This window comes from Sphaerodactylus townsendi, linkage group LG03, assembly GCF_021028975.2.
Source record: "Sphaerodactylus townsendi isolate TG3544 linkage group LG03, MPM_Stown_v2.3, whole genome shotgun sequence".
NCBI classification, from domain to species: Eukaryota; Metazoa; Chordata; class Lepidosauria; order Squamata; family Sphaerodactylidae; genus Sphaerodactylus; species Sphaerodactylus townsendi.
Window position 1 is genome coordinate 1,774,217 of NC_059427.1, and position 17,638 is coordinate 1,791,854.

The 17,638-nt window shown below is 57.0% G+C and overlaps 1 protein-coding gene across 1 annotated transcript in view; it reads left to right on the forward strand.

Annotated features, from left to right (window-relative positions):
* The window catches only part of LOC125428558 (zinc finger protein 135-like), a gene marked incomplete at its 3' end in the record, with an annotated part of 139,086 nt that extends 126,707 nt beyond the window's left edge, over positions 1 to 12,379 (forward strand). The window contains exons 6-7 of the mRNA XM_048488867.1: positions 10,405 to 11,721; positions 11,799 to 12,379. Coding sequence (XP_048344824.1) covers positions 10,405 to 11,721; positions 11,799 to 12,379 — 1,898 coding nt within the window. The remainder of the gene's footprint in view (positions 1 to 10,404; positions 11,722 to 11,798) is intronic.
* Positions 12,380 to 17,638: the final 5,259 nt, after the last annotated feature.

Genomic DNA, 17,638 nt, shown 5'->3' on the forward strand with positions numbered 1-17,638 from the left:
CCCCCCCCCCCCACCCCCCCCCCCCCCCACCCCCCCCCCCCCCCACCCCCCCCCCCCCCCACCCCCCCCCCCCCCCACCCCCCCCCCCCCCCACCCCCCCCCCCCCCCACCCCCCCCCCCCCCCACCCCCCCCCCCCCCCACCCCCCCCCCCCCCCACCCCCCCCCCCCCCCACCCCCCCCCCCCCCCACCCCCCCCCCCCCCCACCCCCCCCCCCCCCCACCCCCCCCCCCCCCCACCCCCCCCCCCCCCCACCCCCCCCCCCCCCCACCCCCCCCCCCCCCCACCCCCCCCCCCCCCCACCCCCCCCCCCCCCCACCCCCCCCCCCCCCCACCCCCCCCCCCCCCCACCCCCCCCCCCCCCCACCCCCCCCCCCCCCCACCCCCCCCCCCCCCCACCCCCCCCCCCCCCCACCCCCCCCCCCCCCCACCCCCCCCCCCCCCCACCCCCCCCCCCCCCCACCCCCCCCCCCCCCCACCCCCCCCCCCCCCCACCCCCCCCCCCCCCCACCCCCCCCCCCCCCCACCCCCCCCCCCCCCCACCCCCCCCCCCCCCCACCCCCCCCCCCCCCCACCCCCCCCCCCCCCCACCCCCCCCCCCCCCCACCCCCCCCCCCCCCCACCCCCCCCCCCCCCCACCCCCCCCCCCCCCCACCCCCCCCCCCCCCCACCCCCCCCCCCCCCCACCCCCCCCCCCCCCCACCCCCCCCCCCCCCCACCCCCCCCCCCCCCCACCCCCCCCCCCCCCCACCCCCCCCCCCCCCCACCCCCCCCCCCCCCCACCCCCCCCCCCCCCCACCCCCCCCCCCCCCCACCCCCCCCCCCCCCCACCCCCCCCCCCCCCCACCCCCCCCCCCCCCCACCCCCCCCCCCCCCCACCCCCCCCCCCCCCCACCCCCCCCCCCCCCCACCCCCCCCCCCCCCCACCCCCCCCCCCCCCCACCCCCCCCCCCCCCCACCCCCCCCCCCCCCCACCCCCCCCCCCCCCCACCCCCCCCCCCCCCCACCCCCCCCCCCCCCCACCCCCCCCCCCCCCCACCCCCCCCCCCCCCCACCCCCCCCCCCCCCCACCCCCCCCCCCCCCCACCCCCCCCCCCCCCCACCCCCCCCCCCCCCCACCCCCCCCCCCCCCCACCCCCCCCCCCCCCCACCCCCCCCCCCCCCCACCCCCCCCCCCCCCCACCCCCCCCCCCCCCCACCCCCCCCCCCCCCCACCCCCCCCCCCCCCCACCCCCCCCCCCCCCCACCCCCCCCCCCCCCCACCCCCCCCCCCCCCCACCCCCCCCCCCCCCCACCCCCCCCCCCCCCCACCCCCCCCCCCCCCCACCCCCCCCCCCCCCCACCCCCCCCCCCCCCCACCCCCCCCCCCCCCCACCCCCCCCCCCCCCCACCCCCCCCCCCCCCCACCCCCCCCCCCCCCCACCCCCCCCCCCCCCCACCCCCCCCCCCCCCCACCCCCCCCCCCCCCCACCCCCCCCCCCCCCCACCCCCCCCCCCCCCCACCCCCCCCCCCCCCCACCCCCCCCCCCCCCCACCCCCCCCCCCCCCCACCCCCCCCCCCCCCCACCCCCCCCCCCCCCCACCCCCCCCCCCCCCCACCCCCCCCCCCCCCCACCCCCCCCCCCCCCCACCCCCCCCCCCCCCCACCCCCCCCCCCCCCCACCCCCCCCCCCCCCCACCCCCCCCCCCCCCCACCCCCCCCCCCCCCCACCCCCCCCCCCCCCCACCCCCCCCCCCCCCCACCCCCCCCCCCCCCCACCCCCCCCCCCCCCCACCCCCCCCCCCCCCCACCCCCCCCCCCCCCCACCCCCCCCCCCCCCCACCCCCCCCCCCCCCCACCCCCCCCCCCCCCCACCCCCCCCCCCCCCCACCCCCCCCCCCCCCCACCCCCCCCCCCCCCCACCCCCCCCCCCCCCCACCCCCCCCCCCCCCCACCCCCCCCCCCCCCCACCCCCCCCCCCCCCCACCCCCCCCCCCCCCCACCCCCCCCCCCCCCCACCCCCCCCCCCCCCCACCCCCCCCCCCCCCCACCCCCCCCCCCCCCCACCCCCCCCCCCCCCCACCCCCCCCCCCCCCCACCCCCCCCCCCCCCCACCCCCCCCCCCCCCCACCCCCCCCCCCCCCCACCCCCCCCCCCCCCCACCCCCCCCCCCCCCCACCCCCCCCCCCCCCCACCCCCCCCCCCCCCCACCCCCCCCCCCCCCCACCCCCCCCCCCCCCCACCCCCCCCCCCCCCCACCCCCCCCCCCCCCCACCCCCCCCCCCCCCCACCCCCCCCCCCCCCCACCCCCCCCCCCCCCCACCCCCCCCCCCCCCCACCCCCCCCCCCCCCCACCCCCCCCCCCCCCCACCCCCCCCCCCCCCCACCCCCCCCCCCCCCCACCCCCCCCCCCCCCCACCCCCCCCCCCCCCCACCCCCCCCCCCCCCCACCCCCCCCCCCCCCCACCCCCCCCCCCCCCCACCCCCCCCCCCCCCCACCCCCCCCCCCCCCCACCCCCCCCCCCCCCCACCCCCCCCCCCCCCCACCCCCCCCCCCCCCCACCCCCCCCCCCCCCCACCCCCCCCCCCCCCCACCCCCCCCCCCCCCCACCCCCCCCCCCCCCCACCCCCCCCCCCCCCCACCCCCCCCCCCCCCCACCCCCCCCCCCCCCCACCCCCCCCCCCCCCCACCCCCCCCCCCCCCCACCCCCCCCCCCCCCCACCCCCCCCCCCCCCCACCCCCCCCCCCCCCCACCCCCCCCCCCCCCCACCCCCCCCCCCCCCCACCCCCCCCCCCCCCCACCCCCCCCCCCCCCCACCCCCCCCCCCCCCCACCCCCCCCCCCCCCCACCCCCCCCCCCCCCCACCCCCCCCCCCCCCCACCCCCCCCCCCCCCCACCCCCCCCCCCCCCCACCCCCCCCCCCCCCCACCCCCCGCCCCCCCCACCCCCCCCCCCCCCCACCCCCCCCCCACCCCCCCCCCCGCCCCCACCAGCCCCCTCCCCCCCAACCCCCCCCCCCCCCCCACCACCCCCCCCCCCACACCCCCCCCCCCCCACCACCCCCCCCCCCCCACCCCCCCCCCCCCCCCCCCCCCCCCCCCCCCACCCCCCCCCCCCCCCACCCCCCACCTCCCAGTTGGCCATCTGTGCCTGCCATGCCCTTGGTCTGTTTAATGTGAGGCTTTGTGTTTGGAGAAGTTCTTTTATTGAAAACAGCATCAGCAATAGACTTCCCTTGACAAATCTAAACAGTTCTCATTATACCCGCTCCATTCTCACCCCCCCGCCCCCCCGCCATATACACCCCAGCCTGCCAGCACCAGTTCCCAAGAGGGAAAGAGGCACCCTTGAGTGCATGGCCTTCACCAAAGCCAAACAACCCATCCTCCCCAACGTTTTCAAGCGTAGCAGCTAGCAGGTGTCTAACGTGCAGATTACGTTGTGCCTGAACAGAGTCATAAAAGGGACCTCGGGGCCATCAAGACCAACCCCCTGCAACAGGTAACAGGAGCCATGACAGGATCCGGCCAAACCAGGCCCAGATCATGACACTGCCTGAGATTACCTCTGATGAGGGCATCTGCTTTTTCTTTCAGTCTCTGGCATCCTTCAGGGAGGTGGCCGTGTATTTCACCGAGGCAGAGTGGGCGTTCCTGGATCCAGACCAAAGGGCTCTCTACGAGGACGTCATGATGGAGAACTACGGGAGCGTGGCTTCTCTGGGTAAGGATCTTTCATAGGTTCCAGAGGTGCACATTTCTACCTTTGGGGTGAAGCATGGATGAAAATCTTGAACAGTAATACTTTTTTTGTTGAGCTCCTGTTCTCGTCCTTGTTCGCTTTGTGGAGGCTCTTGCGGTACGGACAGCTACGGGGGCAAGTATTCAGCATTGCCAAGTGGAGCAACCAAAAGCCACCTGGTTTGCTGGGGCAACTGAGCCAGAGAGCGTGGTGTCCTGGCCTGAGGCTACTGCAGGACTGCTAGGCCACCCCAGGAAAAAATCCGAAGGGGCCATATCCCTACTTTCCAGTTGGGAACCATTAGAACACACCTGTCCTCCAAGTGGGAGAAGGGTAACCCCCTCCAACTGTGATCTGGAGAGCCAATATGGTGTAGTTTTTGAGAGTAGTGGACTCAAGACCTGTAGAAAAGGCGGGGAGATCCGGCCTGCAAGCTCAGTCTTCCCCCCAAATGATGCGCTCCTCTGCCCAAACCGCCACCAAGTTTCCCCGGCAGATCCCACCACAGGTTTGCAGCCAACCAAGCCAAAAACCCCCAACCACTGCCACCCAGCAGGACATCCCTGCCTCCGTATTGCCGCGTCGGTGCAATACGTAGCCTAGCCGCTTCACATACCGACCGCATCGCTTTAACCGTTCAATCGGGTCTGATTTGCATCACCCGTCGCGACAACATGGGCGCAAAGCTCGATTTTTCACCCATAGGCGCATACCGGTTCATATCGGATTTTGCACCAACCGGCGCACACCATTCAATCAGTTGTCAAACACTCTGACCGGTGCACATCGTTCAATCGGAAAGCTGCCTTCCCGGCATGCTGCCTGGCACAGCACTGGGATACCCCAGACCACCCTATTTGCCACGCTGGTACTCCAGCCAATCAAGCAGCGCCTGCCACACTGCCATGAGCCATTGCAGCTGGATGCTCGGGTGGTCAGTCACGCCACCACACAGCGACCAGACCACCTTGGAAGTCTTCCGGCGTGCCTCGTTCACCTTCTGCCGATCTCTGGCACCTCTCCAACAGAACCGCGGCAACAGGTGGGACCAAAACAACTTCACGCCTGGCAGCAGTGATAGCAATCCGCGCAGACTAGCTTCCATCCGCGCGGCCAGCTCCAATCCAGACAGTGCCGGTAAGTCGTTCTTGCCCCGATGGACAACGATCGCATGAGGGGCTTCCATCCTGCCATGGGCTTCCTGAATGGCGGGCATCAGGGAATCCCACCATCTGCCATGGCGGCATCTCGAGGCACACCACGCCAACCTGCCCGTCCAAGTTGCAGGTCTGGTCCTCTAGCCCCGAGGAGGCAGCGTGAAATTCACTCAGCTCAGTGAAACTGCACGCCAGGCCTACTTTATCCGCCATCTTGACACGACAACTCCCGGCTCCTACAGAAATGGCACAAGATGTTACTATCTCTGCAAATTCCCAAGACCCCCATTCCTAAAACGCCCCCCCCCCCAAGCCTGACCTCCCAGCAGAAGGAGAAAGGCTGCAATGCGGGGTAGGGGGGGTCTGTGTTCCTCACTTTCCCCTTTCTTTTTTTTAAATACAGTGCCCCTCCATGGGGGGCAAGAGAGGGGGAGCATGGCCGGTGAAGAGCACCACCTCCCCTGTGCAGGGGAAGTGCAATTCCCCATATCATAGTCCATTACTCCACGAGTCACCCAAGGCCACCTTCCCAGGATGGCCCACCATGACTGGGATAACCCCCCCGGGGTGCCAATGATAGACCCTGTCCAAAACAAAGATGACCCCGCTGGCGGCTAAGATTGGGAGGTCCCTATTGCCCCCTACCGCCGGTCAAACACCATTCAGGACCATCCCCTGCCATTAGGTCCAAGGAGGCCATTCCCAGCCCCCGTACACTTCCACCTCCAACTTAAAAAGAGGTGGCATCTGGGGTGCAGCCCACTAGCCTGGCTGCCAAAGGCGGCTCTAAACCCTTCCGCTGCCCGGGCTGTTTGACCCAACCGAGACCCAGCAAGTCAGGCAAAACCAGAAATCTAAAATTGGCCTGGTGACCATGCAGAAAGCGTCCCATCGACCCCACTGAAGACCTACCCAGAGGGGAATTCTTCTACCTGAACAGTAGGAGCAGCAGTGGCGTAGGAGGTTAAGAGCTCGTGTATCTAATCTGGAGGAACTGGGTTCGATTCCCCGCTCTGCCGCCTGAGCTGTGGAGGCTGATCTGGGGAATTCAGATTAGCCTGTGCACTCCCACACACGCCAGCTGGGTGACCTTGGGCTAGTCACAGCTTCTGGGAGCTCTTCTCATTCTACCTCCCACTGCTGTGGTGTTGAGTGAAGGGCAAGGAGATTGTCAGCCCCTTTGAGTCTCCTGCAGGAGAGAAAGGGGGGATATAAATCCAAACCTCCTCCTCCTCCTCCTCTTCTTCTTCTTCTTCTATGGTTGGGGCCAAAACCCCTGCCCAGTTTCCAGGCTTCAGCAGCGCCCCACCGCCTCTCGGTCTCTTAAGGAGTAAACCTTCTCCTTGCAACCATAGGGAAAACCCTGGCCCGAAAGTGAACAAGTCTGTAACACAGAAGGTGCTGCGCTTGCCACAAATACCCATTTGGTTTCGGGACATACAAAGGATTCACCCTCTGGATCAGGGGTCCCTACTACGATGCCCTGGAAGGGCCAAATGTGGCTCCCTGATGCTGTATTTTGGATCCCGCCCACGGGTGCATGGCGGCAATGGCTCCATCTTCCCGCTGCAGTGGGGGCTCGAGGGAGAGAGAGGAACGGTCCAATCTTGCCAGCGATTGGTGGTGCCGGGCATGATGGCACCCCAAAATCTCCATGCATTTTTCAATCCAGGGCTTGAACTTTTACATGTGTGGGTAGCTCACTGCTCCACTCTTCCCTCCTCAGTTACTCCATGTGTTGCACTCAGGCTTTCTGTTCCGCCTCACTCCTCATTTACCAGCCAAGCATGGCGAATCCCACGCTGTTTGCTTAGGAGGAAAGAACCCTGGTAGCGACATCTGATCCCAAGTTAAGATGGAACGTTTCATCAGAGTTCTGCTTTTTTTTTACAGGTAGTTGGGTATCTCCACAGCCTCCCCCCAACAATATTATTTGGAGCTCAATTCTGTACTTCGATATACTTTGGTCACTGTTCTCAAAAATAGATTCACCACAGAAAGGCTTGTGAAATCAAACATTTTACAATCATTTGTGCATAGGAATTTGTTCATAGTTTTTTTTAGTCCGGCCCTCCAACAGTCTGAGGGACAGTGAACTGGCCCCCTGTTTTAAAAGTTTGGGGACCCCTGCTCTGGATCATGGGATCGCTGTAATCCCTCCAACACAGATGCTGCCAGGGATTCCTCTGCGCAGTTGGCTGAAGCTCCCTCTTGGCCGACCGGGGGTGCCCTGCCACCAAGTGGGCGCCAATCCCCTGTCAAGATAAAGCATAGACAAAACGAGCAGCAGACAAAATTAATCAGAGCAACTTAGAAAAATTAATATTTCCATCCTCCAACCCCCGCGATAAACCTTCAACTTCCACCTGGAACCTCTTGACTGGTCAAGCAATAAGACACAGTGGGAGAGGGGAGGAGGGGGGGAGTTATGGTAATCACCCCCACCCCCAAGGGGGAAGGGGGAGTGGGGGTGGTGGGGAGGGTCCTACACACACACCCCACCAAGGACCGCCCCCTGGAGAGCCCCACCATGCAAATCCCCGTTGAGAGTACAATGCTATCATGTTCTTGCCCTGCGCGGTGAGAAAAACCAGGAAAAAACCCTCAGCAGGCAAAGAAGGGGAAGGGGGAGGGGGTTGCCCCCCAGCTATTCCGGACCAACCAAGGTCCGCCCCCAAAGTGAAAGGAGAGGGGGCTAACACTCCCACCTGCAGAAAATCCCATATCTCCTGATGATCAAGGGCAACTCGCTCCCCCATCTTTAGATCAGATTGCTTTCTAAAGGGACCTGTGACACTCAACTCTGCCCGACACGCAGCCTAACGGAGTACTCGTACTGGCAAAAAAGAAGAAGAAACCAGCCCCACCGCCCACAGGTTCTCCAACATAGGGAAGCTTCCTCAGCTCCGCCACGCCCATGCTCAGTAGTACCCAGTGGGGGGGCGGAGGCAGTCGGGCGGCGGGAAGGGGGGGTGTAACCTCCCTTAATGCCCCACCCAGGCCGTGGTGGACGATCTCCGGCTACACTTGGACAGAGGCGGGTCGGCACTGCTGGTGTTGTTAGACCTCACTGTAGCGTTCGACATAGTAGATCACAACCTTTTGGTCCACTGCCTCATTGGTTTGGTGGCTAGGTCTGCCCAGCCCTAGATTAGACCTCGCCTCCCTCGCAGACCGGGGACAGCAGGTAGTAATAAAGTGAGATCTCCGAATCGGTCGGCTTCATCGTATGTGGGGTGCCGCAAGGAGCGATACTTTCTCCAATGCTTTTTAACATCTACATGCACCTCCTGGCAAGTCTAGTTTGGAGTGTTGAGCTGCGGTGTCACCAATATGCGGATGACACCCCAACTTCTGTTCACAATGGAGGGCCACCCGACCTCGGCCCCTGACGCTCTTCAGCATTGTTTAGATGCTGTGACTGGTTGGTTGAGTGCGAGTCAGCTGAAGTTAAATCCTACAAAGGCAGAGATCATGTGACTGGGTCGGGGGGAGTGCCCTACCTACGCTACATGGCAAGGCATTAACATTAGCCTCGTCCGCCAAAAGCTTTGGAGTGGTCCTGTACCCATCGTTATCAGCCCAGGTCACCCAAACGGCCAAGGCGGCTTTTTATCATCTGCGGCAGGCTCGGCAAATTGCCACTTATCTCTTCCTCCCTGATCTAGCCACTGTGATCCATGCCACAGTCACCTCCAGGCTGGACTACTGTAACTCGCTATACGCGGGCTTACCGTTAGCCATGATCCGGAAATTAAAACTTGTGCAAAATGCAACAGCCAGGCTCCTCTCAGGAACATCTATTAGGGACCGGATCACAACTGGTCCTGTATCAACTGCACTGGCTGCCGATAGTGTACCGGGTCATGTTTAAAGTTTTTGTTTTGACCTTTAAAGCCATTCGCGGCCTTGGACCAGCATATCTATGGGACCGTCTCTCCCTATATCGCCCCGCTAGGCCCCTCCGCTCATCGGAGGCTGACCTCCTGGTGATCCCTGGCCCCAAAGCGATCCGGCTGGCCTGGTGGAACAGGCTTCCAGGTGAGATCAGGGTGCTGCGGGACATACAGAGTTTCCGCATGGCCTGTGAAACGGACCTGTTCCGCCAGGCATTTGGCCAGTTGGGAAAGCATCTAAAATCTGCTATAATGAACATCTGGCCTCCCATGAGCGCAAGGAAGGAGGGGAGATTTTTAAATGCCGTCTGAAATTATGTAAATTATGTTTATATTTCCTTATTTTAGTGGGGTTGATTGCTTTTAATGGATTTTAAATGTCTGTATTTAACTGTTGGACACCGCCCTGAGCCCTCAGGGGGAGGGCGGTATATAAGTTCAATTAAATAAATGAATATAAATAAATACTTCCTAATGGCTATCATCACAATTAGAAGGAAGCTCTTTGGGTAGCTTCAGGACTAGAGATGCTTGTTAAGAGCGCTGTAGTCTAATTTGGAGGAAGGGGCTCAAGTCCCTGCTCTTCCACAGAAGCCTGCTGGGTGACCTAGGCTAGTCACAGTTGTCTCAGAACTCTCTCTGTTCCACCTCTCAAGGTCCCTGTTGTGGGGAGGGAAAGGAATGTGATTTATAAGCCCCTTTCAAACTCTTTAGGGTAGAGAAAATTAGGAATATAAAAGCTTTCTCCTCCTCTTCTTTTTAATCATAAATAGCAAAGACTCAAAAGAGCTGCATTACAAGTCAAATGTGAATGGCAGGGGGATGAGGGCCTGCCATTTTCTGTTCTTAAAGTACAAGGGGTAGACAGAATATAAAACCCGCTGACCTGGAAGGCCTGAGCTCCTTATCCTCAGATAAGGTGGAACTGGAGCTCATTTGCGGGGGAAAGAATATATGGTCAAGAAAAGGCTCACCCGTTAATGAGCAGTGTCTGATGGGTGGCTTGGCTTCTTGCCCATGTGCTAACTGGACCTCTTTGGTCCAGCAGCACATGTACAGGAGATGGTGGGGGGAAACCAGGGATTCTCTGTGGAAGAAGACCAGGATGAAGTTTCTGAAGGAACAGTTGAGGACAGAGACCGACTGCCAAGGCAGGAGGGAAGCCATGCAGATAAGCCCGTTCCGTCCCAAAGAGGATACTTCTGTGAAAGTCCAGTCCAAAAAGTAAGATCAGCTGAAAGAAGAAGGAATGAATGTCTTCGTAGTAACCAGAGAATCTGCTCCAAGGAAAACAAAAATGAAAATCTGGCCTATGGAAAGACCTTCAGTAAGAATATCACTAATATTTCTGACAGCCAAATTCCCTTAGGAGAGAAATTGTACGACTTCCTGAAGTGCGGAAAAAACCTTCAGTCAGAAATTAGCCGTTTCATCCCATCAACCTCAGTCATGTAAGGGGTTGTATAAATCATTTGATTGCAGATCAAGCTTTTCTGATGCAACAGGTTTGAATGGTGTTTTAAAGTGTATAATAATGTAGTGAAACATTTGTGTGTAAATGGAATTTTTTAGGGAAGATCAGACTTCCTTGTGTGTATTTTAACAGGATTTCTCTTTTTATTTCAGCAGGAGATGAGCAGTGGAATGAGGGTGATGAGGCAGTCCTTTATGAAGTCCAGAACGAAGATTTGGAAGGAATCTCCAGGAATCGTAGCGGACCTAATAATCAGAAAGGAAGTCACATGACTGAAAATAGGGACAAACCTATTTCATGCCAAGGGCAGGATTTCAGTGAACTAATCCAAACAGCTGAGGAAGAATATAAGTGCTTGGAATGTGGGATGACATTCTCAGATCAAAACCAATATGAGATCCATATGCAAGTGCACAGTGGAAAGGAGACCCATCAATGCTTGGAGTTTGGAAAGAATTCTGTTCACAGAACAGAGCAACCTAGCCATCAAAGAACTTATAAAGGAGAGAAATCTTGTAGCTGCACAGACTGTGGCAAGAGCTTCTCACAAAAACCAGATATTTCTCAAAACCATTGTGAGACTCATTCAGGAGAGAATCTATTAATCCACATAGAGGGTGGAAAGGCCTTCTCTGGTATAAGGAAGGGTAATGTACATCTTCCAAAGCACAGTGTAACAAAGGCACATAAATGTTTTTGGTGTGGACACTTCTTTAGTTGCCGATCAAAGCTCCTGGAGCACCAAAAAACTCACACAAAGGATAGACCTTTTGAATGCTCTGAGTGTGGAAAGAGATTCAGTCAGAGTGGTGGTCTTCAACAGCATCAAAGAACTCACACAGGGGAGAGACCTTTTGAATGCTCGGAGTGTGGAAAGAGATTCAGTCAGAGTGGCAGTCTTCAACAGCATCAGAGAACTCACACAGGGGAGAGACCTTTTGAATGCTCAAAGTGTGGAAAGAGATTCAGTCAAAGTGGCATTCTTCAAAGGCATCAAAGAACTCACACAAAGGAGAGACCTTTTGGATGCTTTGAGTGTGGAAAGAGATTCAGTCATAGTTGCGGTCTTCAGCAGCATCAAAGAACTCACACAGGGGAAAGACCTTTTGAATGCTCGGAGTGTGGAAAGAGATTCAGTGAGAGTGGCCATCTTCAGCAGCATCAAAGAACTCACACAGGGGAGAGACCTTTTGAATGCTCAGAGTGTAGGAAGAGATTCAGTCAGAGTGGCACTCTTCAACGGCATCAAAGAACTCACACAGGGGAGAGACCTTTTGAATGCTCAGAGTGTGGAAAGAGGTTTAGTTTGAATGGAGATCTTCAAAAGCATCAAAGAACTCACACAGGGCAGAGACCTTTTGAATGCTCAGAGTGTGGAAAGAGATTTAGTCGCAATAGCACTCTTCAAAATCATCAAAGAACTCACACAAAGGAGAGACCTTTTGAATGCTCAGAGTGTGGAAAGAGATTCAGTCAGATTGGCAATCTTCAAAAGCATCAAATAACTCACAGAAAGGAGAGACCTTTTGAATGCTGAGTGTGGAAAGAGATTTGGTTGGAGATCTTCTAAAGCATCAAAGAACTCACACAGGGGAAAGGCCGTTTGAATGCTCTGAGTGTGGAAAGGCATTCAGACGGAGTGACACTCTTCAGCAGCATCATAGAACTCACACTAAGGAGAGACCTTTTGAATGTTCAGAGTGTGGAAAGACATTCAGTCAGACTGGCAATCTTCAAAAGCATCAAAGAACTCACACAGGGGTGAGACCTTTCGAATGCTCAGAGTGTGGAAGGAGATTCAGTCACAAAAATACTCTTCAACTGCATCAAATAACTCACAGTAAGGAGAGACTTTTTGAATGTTTAGAGTGTGGAAAGAGATTCCGTCATAGGAATGCTCTTAAAGATCATCAAAGAACTCACACAGGGGATAGACATTTTGAATGCTCAGAGTGTGGAAAGAGATTCAGTCACAAAAACATTCTTCGACAGCATCAAAGAACTCACACAAAGGAGAGGCCTTTTGAATGCTCAGAGTGTGGAAAGAGATTCAGTCAGAGTGGCACTCTTCAACGGCATCAAAGAACTCACACAGGGGAGAGACCTTTTGAATGCTCAGAGTATGGAAAGAGATTCAGTCGAAGCCACCATCTTCAAGGGCACCAAAGAACCCACACAAAGGAGAGACCTTTTTAATGCATAGAGTGTGGGAAGAGATTCCGTCTTAGGAGCGGTCTTCAAGAGCATCAAAGAACTCACACAGGGGAGAGATCTTTGTAGTGTGTTGTGAGATGAAAGGAGACCGAGAGTGCTCTGAAGAATCTCTTCTCTGGAGAGGCACTGACACCCGTTTATTTAAGGGATTTAGCGGGGAGGGAAAACAATGGAAGGGCAGGGTCTCCAGGCAGATGTTGCAACACCGATACCGGTGAAGTGCACGTGGTCACAGCGAGCCAGAAAGTCTGCAAGTCAGCAGACTCTGTCCAATACACATTCGCCCAAGGGGAGACAGGTGGCCGCAAGGACGTTGGGATGCCAGCTCCGGGCCAGGAGTGTGCTCGACCGGGGGGAAACTGCCTCCAGACGCCCATGTTTTCCCCACAGTAGTGCTCATTGTAATGCCCCTGTCCACTCTCAGATGAGGTACTCCAATTCTTGGAAGGCACCCCCTGGATAGCAGAAAGTGATTTTTTAATGCTCAATGTGTGAAAAGAGATTCACTCTGCCCGGCTAGTTCTCTTGTTCTTTTTGTGTTGTTTTCGGCTTCTTAACATTGATTATTAAATGAGTTGGCCTTATTCCTATGTGAATGTCTTTGGAATGCTGCATTGAGGCTGTTTATTCTATTCCTGTAATCTTTTGCCTCATTTTAATCTTCAGCAATTAGTTTTGTTATTCATCCGTCAAGGTTTCTAATTTAATTTGGCTACATAAAAAGTCTTTCCACAGTTCAAGAGCTTTTGACAACCACCTGCCTCTTGTTTTTTTCTTTTTACCTTTTCCCAGCCATTCTGGGGATTATCAGTTATTTAATCTTCGTTCTAGAATTGTGTCAAATTCTTGCTCAAAGACAGGAATCAATACTTTAAAAGTAGAATTCTTGTTTTATGGATGGGAAGCATAGGAAAACGTATGAATCTATTGTCTGAATGATCGGATCCTTATGAGCAACAGATTATAAGTTCCCAGCAGAAATACATCAGGCACCTTCAACCCGACTACTCAGGCAGGACACAGAATTCCCTGAGAAGAGGGAGGTAGGACGGGGGAGAGAAGGAGGAGGAGGAAAGCAAAGGCTGTTTCACCAGAAGAAGGGAGAGGAGTAGTAGTTTGGATTTATCCCAGCCCCCCACTTTCTCTTCTGAAGGAAACTCAAAGGGTCTTACAATCTCTTTTCCCTTCCCCACCCCACAACAAGCACCCTGTGAGGTGGGTGGGGCTGAGAGAGCTCCGAAAAGCTTTGACTAGCCCAAGGTCACCCAGCTGGCATGTGTTGGAGTGCAGAGGCTAATCTAGTTCCTCAGATAAGCCTCCACAAGTGGCAGAGCAGGGAATCAAACCCGGTTTCTCCAGAGTAGAGTGCACCTGCTCTTAACCACTACGCCACTGCTGCACAACATTCTTGATTTGATTACTCTCTTTCTCGGGCCGAAAGCTTGAGAAGGACCCCATAAAAAACAATATTGCAGGAAGTGAGCTAAACTTGCAAGGGTTATGAAAAAATGCAAGTCAGGCTTTGGAAGATATGCCTTGGCTGCAGTAAAAATTCGTCCTGCCTTTCATTCAGTGTTCAGTTCAGTTCAGTTTTATTACGGCCATTAGGCCAGCAAAAAAGAGCAGAGAAGAACAAGAAAAAGGAGGAACAACAAACAAAAAAGAACAACTGAATTTAAATTAAATCTACTAAACAGAAATCCACACAAAAAATATCATCAGCTTGTAGCATTCTAATGGGTCACCCCTCATGTGGTCTGGCTCTTTGGTCCCAACATGGTTCTTCTCTTACTATATACCATCATACAAAATTTAGCTACCTGCTTAGATATAAGAGAAACTCGGTCTTCCAGCAAAATTCTCACAAGAACTGAGTCGGAATTAACTCTAGTTAAATTTCTGTACTGGATATACAATGGATGAATTAACGCCTCCCTTTCCCCTTTATGGAGTTCACAATGCAATAAAATATGTAATACAGAGTCCACTTCCCCTGAGTTACAAACACATAGTCTCCTATGTCGTGGGATTTTTTGAAATCTGCCCATTAGATTGGCTTCATTCAGTGTTCATTTTTCCTAGCTACGCCTCTGCCAGGCAGTGTCTATGCTGGAGTGTTTGTTCAGGCCTCAAACGTGAGGCTCTTTGGAAGCATTGGCCAGGATCTCTTTCCAGGACCTTCTCCTTCCTTCAGACAGGAGGTTGCTTCCAATGTTTACCCCAGAGTTGGACGAACTATCGAGAATTCCTCTGAATGACACTGTTCAAGAAGGTTGACAGTGGTGGGAATAAAGTAAATTTTCCAGTTCTCCATTTTTTTATGCTGAAACAACCAATTTCCATGTCCTTCTTGTTTCCTATAATTAATAGGAAATGGGTTCTATTGCCAATAAAATATTAAGTTCATTGAACATTTCGAAATTGTAATAAATGTTCTTCTGATAATAACTTTAGAACAACCACAGGAAACACTGCTAAGATTTTCATGCCTTAGCTGATGTGTTACTCCTGTTACGCTTCCCTGCGTCCCACCCCCCACCCCCCCCACACACTTTATTTAGAAAACCGAGCAGGCTGCAGAACAGGCCTTCCTGTTCTGGTGGGAACTACATTTCCCAGGAGCCCCATTTCCCAGAACAGGGGGCTGCCACGGGGGAGAGTGGGGGGAAAAGCCAGAGTGCGCACTGGGCACACTCTGGCCCAGCTACGCTTCTGGCCCGAGTGCGCTTGTATTGCTAAGGAGAGAGACCACAGTCTATGCCGGAGAGGGATGGGGAGTGAGTCGGAGCTAAACTAAGTCAGGGTGTGTATAAAACTTGAGGGAGAGAAAATATCATGCACTGAACTTAAGAGACAGCATTCTGTACTGAAGCCAGAGAGGGAGGGAGAGTCAGTCTGTGCTGTGCAGAGAGTGCGAGGGTAGAAAAGGAGTCAAACCCTAATATGATCTCGAATACGTAAAGAAGGAGAGAGGGAATTGATGTAAAGTCAAAGTCAGCTCAGCAGAAGTTGTTGCCTCAGTTTGTTTTACTTATTTCTTGAAAGGTTTAAGCCAAGGGACATGCATGAATAAAATTTTATTTTGTTAAATGTAATCCAGAATCCCACACTAGTGATTTTTTCAAGACCACGTAGCCCTTTGAATGCTTTCAAGCTTGGACACACTATTTCAGGGGGAAATGTAAAGAAGTTTGGAATTAAATTCTGATGCCAGAGAAATATATATAGAGAGAGGAAGTAATAAACATTATTTTGCACCTATAATATTGTAAAGAGATAAGAGCGGGCATTGCAGAGAGACCTCCCTCTGAATGGAAGGGCGTCTTAGGATCAACTTTCTTATGGGGCAGGGATCACTTTGCATCTGAACAAATTTAATGTGCCGACTGACCTCTTCATGTCAGGTGTGAAAGATGCCATTTCCTGGCTCTGTTCTTCCATTCTAGGGCATTGTGAGGCAGTTGGGGCCTAGAGAGATCCAGGGCTGTAACAGCAGCATCTTGGGGCCAGAGGGGTTGTCCAAATCCCTTCTTCTCCATGGCAGAAGAAGAAAGCATTCCTCTGTGATTCTAGAATCCAGAAGAACTCCAGGCGCCACCTGGAGGCTGGGAACCATGACTGCTTCCTTGTCCCTGTTCAGTCTTCTCTGCACAGGTAACTTAAGACAGGCTGTGACTGGACGCAAGGGGAAGGAGTCTGGTCTTCTGAGCCATGCAACAGAGAAGGAACCATTCCTACTTTCCACTCCATGTCTCCACGGTGTCTCCTCCTTACCTGAGCTGGCTTAATGGGGGCTCTTTTCCCTCTGTCACACAGAGAGGATGGTAGAGATGGCCTCAAGGGTGTCCTTCCGCTGCTGCCAGGGAGGGCAAGAAACAAAGATGGAGGGGAACGGGTTTTTAGCTGCATAGACGTTTTCTGTTCCAGTCCCTTTGAGTGATCCTGCCTCTGGATTTGTGTTGGGACATGACTCAAGATCCTGCGGTTGATCAAGGAAGGCCGTGGAATCGTTGGCCAGACATTTCTCTCCTCCACTTGGCCACACTTTACGGGGGAAGGCCCCGCCTTGTTTCTCCATCCACCCCCCACCCCTACTGGCTGTGTTTCCCCCTAACCGTGCCCAGTCCATCCCTGGGTGCTGAGTCCCTGACTCTGCCAGGAGCTACGACACTCCCCCCTCCCCTGCAGTGCAGGAGATGCCAGCCCTGGCCTTGGCAGCTGTGAATGTTTCCGCCCACAAACCAGGTACAAAATGGCCTGGAGGCTCATCTCTTCTTCCTTCCAGCACCTGGCACTGCTGACCCTGGAAAGACCCTGCAACTCTGCCTCACCACCTCAGGGAGCCCACATCCCTTCACACACACAGGCTGGAGGGTAGGAGGGGGCTGCATCGCTTGGGGTCCTGAGTTGGGAGGAAGGAAAGGTTTTCTGAAGCAGGGGGGGGCAAGAAGCAGAGGAGGCAGAAGAGTAGGGGGGCTCTGCCCACCCCCAAATCTGCCCTTCCTACTACTCCCCAATCCTGACCAACGAATCACCTTCCCTTTGTGGAGAAATGGCTTCTCCATTTTTTTCTGTTTTTCCCTCCCCTCCTCCCATCAGGTATCATAGACTTGGAGGACTTAGACATTCCTGAGAAACATCAGGAAGTTCTACCTGACCTAAGGGGAAAAGATATCTTGACCCAGCCTGACCAGGTCAAAGGAGAGTGGGGTCTGGGATCTGATAACTTGCTGGGTGGGAGTGGGGTGAGGTCTCTTGGGTCAGGCTTCTCTGCTGGGGCATAGAAGGGAGGAGAGCTCTTGCCAGGGCTGTGCAGCTATTTTTGGACCATGTGCTCAGTCAGGTAACGTGAACTCTTTGAGAACTACCACCTTTTAAGCTTTACGTGGCTACCCTATGTTCAACAACTGCTAGTTAGGGTATGTCAAGAGATAGCGGCAGGGGATTTGCGTTTATATCTCCTTTGCTTTGGAAACCCTTGCTCAATCTGGTGCTGTGCTAAAAGATGCTTGTGACTCATTTTTAATAAATACTTTTAAACCTTAGATGTGGAGGACAGTTCTCTGTGCCACGAATGCCCCGCTGTCTTGGATGCGCTATCTAAACAGGAGGGAGAGGAAGGCTGAGCAGCTTGTCCTCCAGGACCTCCAATCCACCCTGTGAAAACCTGGGAGA